Source organism: Paramisgurnus dabryanus, chromosome 5, assembly GCF_030506205.2.
Source record: "Paramisgurnus dabryanus chromosome 5, PD_genome_1.1, whole genome shotgun sequence".
In the NCBI taxonomy this organism is placed as follows: domain Eukaryota; kingdom Metazoa; phylum Chordata; class Actinopteri; order Cypriniformes; family Cobitidae; genus Paramisgurnus; species Paramisgurnus dabryanus.
The window spans coordinates 21,216,509-21,222,738 of record NC_133341.1 but is presented as its reverse complement, the minus strand read 5'-3'; the positions used below and the strand labels follow the sequence as shown (position 1 = coordinate 21,222,738).

At 36.1% G+C, this 6,230-nt stretch overlaps 1 protein-coding gene across 1 annotated transcript in view; it reads left to right on the top strand.

Annotated features, from left to right (window-relative positions):
• The first annotated feature begins 2,122 nt into the window (after positions 1 to 2,122).
• Positions 2,123 to 6,230, top strand: part of tacr1a (tachykinin receptor 1a) — a 35,446-nt gene continuing 31,338 nt past the window's right edge. The window contains exon 1 of the mRNA XM_065250278.1: positions 2,123 to 2,845. Coding sequence (XP_065106350.1) covers positions 2,442 to 2,845 — 404 coding nt within the window. The 5' untranslated portion in view covers positions 2,123 to 2,441. The remainder of the gene's footprint in view (positions 2,846 to 6,230) is intronic.

Genomic DNA, 6,230 nt, shown 5'->3' with positions numbered 1-6,230 from the left:
TCCTGGTAATCTTTTGGCAAGTTTAATTAAAAAAACAAAAACAAAACAATGCTAAGACTGAAATGTAATTAAAAAAATGAAAATGTGATGGAAATGTACCCATTTGTATCCGCAACACTAATACTGTCATGATGGCAATCAACATTGATGAGTCACCAACACATTAAAGTATGCTTACACAAGTCCTGCAGAGATTCTTGAAAGAACCTGCAATTCATGAAATGCATGTGATTAGCTCTAACCTCCTAATGCCACTGAATTTATTATGAAAGGTTTATCGTTGGAGTTATGGACTATTAGGTCTATTAAAAAATACACTGACTACAGTATAATGTTGAAAAAAGATGCTAAAAAAGGTCTTGCATGACGTGAGATATAAATCAAATCACTTTGCACTCCATATAGAAGTAACAGTCTATTTAGAAATCATATAGGCTACCTTAGAAATCAATTCATAAAGCTCAATTAAGATAGGATTTAATGAACTTATTAAACAGATCAACAGGAAGAAACAATGCAATTAACAATTGTCTCATAGCAAACAACACAATATACCGGATAATTAAAAAAAAGATGCCCATAGCAATGTACTGGTGATTATAGAAGTGATTCACGAAAACAAAACAAAAAAAACTCCTGATCCTACATTTTGAATTTTTAAAGAATGAATCATATTGACCCCATTGTTTTAACATACACGTGTACATTCACATCTGCTCATTTATTTATTGATATTGATTTTAATGAGTATTAACACTCTTAAAAAATGTGTTAAGCGTATACCATAGAGCAGTGGTCTCCAACGTGATGCCCGCAGTCTGTGAGGTGCCCACCAAAGCACATTTTATTATAGCTTGGCTTCTTTTATATATGTTAACATTTTAAACAATGATAAAACATATTAACAAATAAAATAAAATCTAAAACCCTTTGAGTAGACTATATCAAAAATAAGGTTGGAGATCCCTGCCATAAAGGAACAGGTTTTGGCTGTATGGTTCCATAAAGAACTTTTAACATCAAATAAATCTTTTTGTTTCGCAAAAGGTTCTTTGTAGTGAATAAAGGTTCTTTAGATCAGTGGTTCTCAAACTTTTTCGGCATGTGGCCCCCACTTCTGCACGTTTCATCACTTTGCGGCCCTCCCAAAGAAATTGAATGACATAAAACATAAAACTTTAAATTATAATTAAACAAAACATATTAAATTATACAACATATTGCTGTTGGTTAGTATCTTCATTTTTCTAAGGTTTAATTATACATAATTTATGATAAATTATGTATTTTATAAGACTGGGCCCCCCGGCACCATCTCGCAGCAGATACTGCTGTAAAGTTTCAAAAGAAAGAACCTTTGACTGAATGGTTCTTTGGAGAACCAAAAATGGTTCTTCTATGAAACTGTTGTGAAGAACCTTAGCACCTTTATTTTTTTTAAGTGAAAAATATCTATTTATAACAAGTACTTCATGGTTGTATTCTATTCTATTCTATTCTATTCTATTCTATTCTATTCTATTCATCCTGACCGGACTTATCGAATTTCACGTTGAACCACCAGGAGGGGATCGTGAGCCTTTATTAATGCCTTCATTACGATTCCGAATATTTTGGAGGAGCTTATTAATTTCGTATTCCGCAGAAGTACATTAATTGATGAAATGTCAAAAAAGGACGTTCTCAGTGCATCATTCCAAATAAGTTACACAGTCGTCATCGATATAAAAACTTTTACAACTTGTTTTAGCATTTGGCTTTAAATTGCCTTGCAGTCAAATTACTTTTCTCACGCGTGTCATGCCTGAAAGAACCAAATATACCTCAACCTGCGTTCTGTAGCATGCGTAGTGCACTCTAAATAACAGGCCAGGGTATATTTAGATGAATCAATTCGTGTCACAAAGACATTTCTCATTTTGCACAACTTTATGCATTATGCGCGACCAAACATCTTCGATTGCACACCTGGTATGCTCAGTCTATTTATATGCATGTCAATTATATATCGTATTAAAGAGATAAATGATTACAGATGCGACGATTGTTTTCTTTTTTTAAACCTCGTGCTTCCAGCATCTGCGCCTGTGCTCGAGCGCGCGACTTCTCTTTTGGCACGCGCTGAGCGCTTGGGAGCGACGCTCGCTCAGAGGAGTGAGGTGTGTAACCAAGAGCTAAAATTGGTCTCGTGATGAGGAAAAGTGAAGGAGCGAGCCGTTGCGCTCTGTTCTCTCGTCTTCTCAGAAAGAACAGAGGATTCTTCCATCTTTTTCCAAATAACACAACTCCGGAATACTAATTTGAACTCGTGGATAACCATTTAAAGTGAGATTCCTGATTTTTTATACTCACAAGGGAATATGAAAGATTGCACATCAATACCAGATCCTATCAAAACCTCGTAACATTTAAATCACATTTAGCTTTCTTTTCCTAAAGAAATGGATCCGCTCATCACTTCCACTGACTTGCCAAGTAACTGGACAGACGACTTTACAGCAAATGAAACCGATATATACTGGAACCAGTTTGTGCAACCAGTTTGGAGGATAGTGCTCTGGGCAGTGGCTTACAGCACAATTGTCGTCGTGTCTGTGGTTGGCAACATCACGGTTATATGGATCATTTTGGCGCACAAACGTATGAGAACAGTGACTAACTATTTCCTTGTAAACTTGGCTTTTGCTGAAGCGTCCATGTCTGCGTTTAACACCGTTATAAACTTTGTGTACGCAGTGCATAACGAGTGGTATTTCGGGCTTTATTACTGCCGATTTCACAACTTCTTTCCAATAGCTGCAGTCTTCGCTTGTATATGTTCAATGACGGCGATTGCGCTCGACAGGTAAGTTTCATCGTCACAGTTCACATATAAAAATATGCAACCTATAAACTTTCACATTACCTGTCTGAGCGAAATTGACATCCCATTGGCTGCCTGCAATTAGAACTGACAAAATATGAACAATGTATTCCAGATTTAAACGTTCCTCAATGCCAATGGTGCGATAAAGAGAGACGGCTAAATAATGAAAAATTCATGTTACTTAAGAATTAATGTTTCAAATCATTCAATAGGGGTGGAATTTCATTGGTACCCAAAGGTACCGTTTTGTACCTTTACAGGTATACAATGTTGCACTTTTGTGGTACATTACTGCACCTTAAGGATCTATTGTGTACCTTTAAATGAACCCCCTTTACCCCTAAAATTGTTCCTTTTAGGTATAATATTGTACCCCAAAAGGTACAACATTTTAATTTGTTGTATACCCATAAAGGTAAAAAAGTGGTACAAACCCAGCAACAGATAAAGGTACAATTTTGTACCTTTTATTCTGACATTCTGTGGACCAAAGCCATTACCTTTGCAACAGTTCTTTTAATTGTCCTCTCTGTGACAAATAATAGCTATTTATAGACATTTTTATTTGTTTGTGTTTACTTTAGTAACATTTAAAATTTGCTCCCAAGCTCAACCAACTGGGCAGGCACAACTGTTTTACTGCATATTGGTGGAGAAAGTGGTGAAAAGTTTTGCAAGATTTTAAAAGTACTGATGTTACCAACATGATAAATGTATAGCAATGTTTAGTACCAGAGTATAAATTGCTTTCAGAATGATCATGCATAAAACATATAATGGTAGTGTTGAGTATTTTATGATCATGCATAAAATTCACAATGCAATGTTGTTGTTTTTCAGCTTCATATAATGAATAATCAGAGCTCAGACTGCTATGTATTAGATGGTTAAAAACGTAATTTTATCAGTGATAATAAGTGTTGCTGGGTATACCAAAGATATCAGTTAAAGGGATAGTTCACCCGAAAATAAAAATTCTGTCATCATTTAGTCGCCCTCATGTTGTTACCCTCATACATTTCTTTGTTCTGATGAACACAAAGGAAGATATTTTGACAAATGTTTGTAATCAAACGTTCATGGACCCCATTCACTTCCATAGTAGGAAAGAAGAATACTATGAAAGTAAATGGGGTCCCTGAATGCTTTGGTTACAAACATTTCTTGAAATATCTTCCTTTGTGTTCATCAGAACAAAAACATGTATACAGGTTTGTAACAACATGAGGGCGACTAAATGATGACAGAATTTTCATTTTTGGTTGAACTATCCCTTTAATGTACAACCTAATATCACTCTTTTCTGTTTCCAAGGTCCCTCACCTTTTGACACAGCAAATATATTATAAAAAAACCATTACTGATTTCTATTTTTTCAGCAAACATACATGTGGACATGAACTTGCCTTTTCTATTCTATTACCTCAGAGACCTATAGGAGAGATGGGTTACACAGAGAAAATACCTGTCAGAGCACTAATGGATCATTTATCATTGAAGATTTATTTGAGCAAAGCTAGCCAACATCACATTCTGTCTAGACTACGTATTTTAAATATATACACCGCCAATTAATCATGGGTTTTAGAAACATCGTACTGATGTCTTGATTTATCTTAAGGTCCAGTGTTTAACATTACGCACTGTGAGTTGTTTGGATGTTCTTGGCTTTGATTATTTCAGGAGAATCTGAGAGTGACTTCCATTATGCAATTTCCATGAATTGCTAATGAATAATAACAATAATAACTGCCAATATGAGACTGAAAAATTAAATAATACTCTCTGTTCCTGACAATTCAGTGTAAGACACCTAAACCACCAGGTCCAAGCTGGAGCCACAACAAAGAACAAAACATAAAAGCAGTTCACATTAATAAAGTATTAGCAGAGGCAAGAGCATGGGAGGTATTTATTTACAAGGATATGCAATTACGAACACACTTTTTTCTCTTTAATTGCCTTAGCTTGCAAGAGTTTTTATTCACTCTATAGTTAATCATGCATGATTATAGCAAAACAGGCTCTTCCAAGTACCTTGCTTGATATGTTTTTCTTTGCCCAGATTTCAGCTGTGTTGCTGCGGTTGAGTCATTATTGCTTTGCCTCACAGTCACCAACAGCAGCCAGGCTGTCGCTCGCATTGTCCTGCCGTCTGTGATGTAATTGTGTTACATGCTGCTAATAGCAGTGAGAGAAGATCTGTTGTCTCGTCCAAGTATAACATCTCACCTGTCTTGCCCATCAGGCGTTTGTTACTTGTTCAGATTTCACATCTCTCTTGGTTTCTCACACTCACCCCGATGATGATCTGTGACAGCATTGCTAAAGAGCGACTTTGTGCGAGATTTGGTAGAAGGGCCAACTGGTAACTAGCTAAAACTGTCATGCAGGACAGGAACTCGGGAGAGGAACTGCCTGGAAAAACACAAATAATGGTCCCCGGTTTTAATCAACATTTATTTAACCTCCCTCAGCTAAACTGTATTTCACGTTGTCTCTGTAAAAATAAATATTATGCCCCGAAGGTTCACCCCCAACACACACATAATAAAAAACAAATAAGATTCCTAACGAAATTACAGGACAAAAGCTAAATTTGAAAGGAAAGCACCGCAAGCTTCGAATTATATAACCACACTGTCCGTCTTCGATCCCCCTATAGCTTGTTGCTCTTATTGGTTTAGCCCTGGTGCTGTTGAGGCTCATGATCTGTTGCCTTGAGCTTGTCTAATGTCAGACAGATGTGCTTGAATGTTGTTGATGCTGTTGTGTCTGACCTCTTCACCCGCTGGAGAGTATGCCATGAGCCCATTTTCATTTTCTCATTAGTCACCAATCTTCGCTGGCATTGTATGTAATTATGTTGTCTTTCAGCAAAATGACTTTAAGTGAAAATGACTAGAGAGGCTGAAAACGCATTCATGCAAAAGACAATCGGATTGTCCATCACATGTAAGCTTGTCTGTGCATCTGTAGGTGGTTTAGATGGTAAGGTTTAACCATTGTCTGCGTAATACAATCAGATGTACTTAACCAAGTTTTGTTGTCCTGTGGCACTAAATTCATATTTTTTTTCTGTGAAACACAAAAGGTTAATTTCATAACCTTGTATTCATGTTCCTCTTTTACATCCATTATATGAAAGAGCGGAGGGGGTGCGATAAAAATCACCTTTTTAATTCCATAGAAGATCATATGGGTTTGGAATAGCATACAGATTTTGAGTACTCCTTGAGTTATTTTTACGTGACATTGTTGTTCTTTAAATATTTAATGTTTTTAACAATAGTTCTACAAGGACACAGTTGCTTAATAATTGGTCTCCGTCTATAAATAAATTATAAAACTACATTTTATGCAT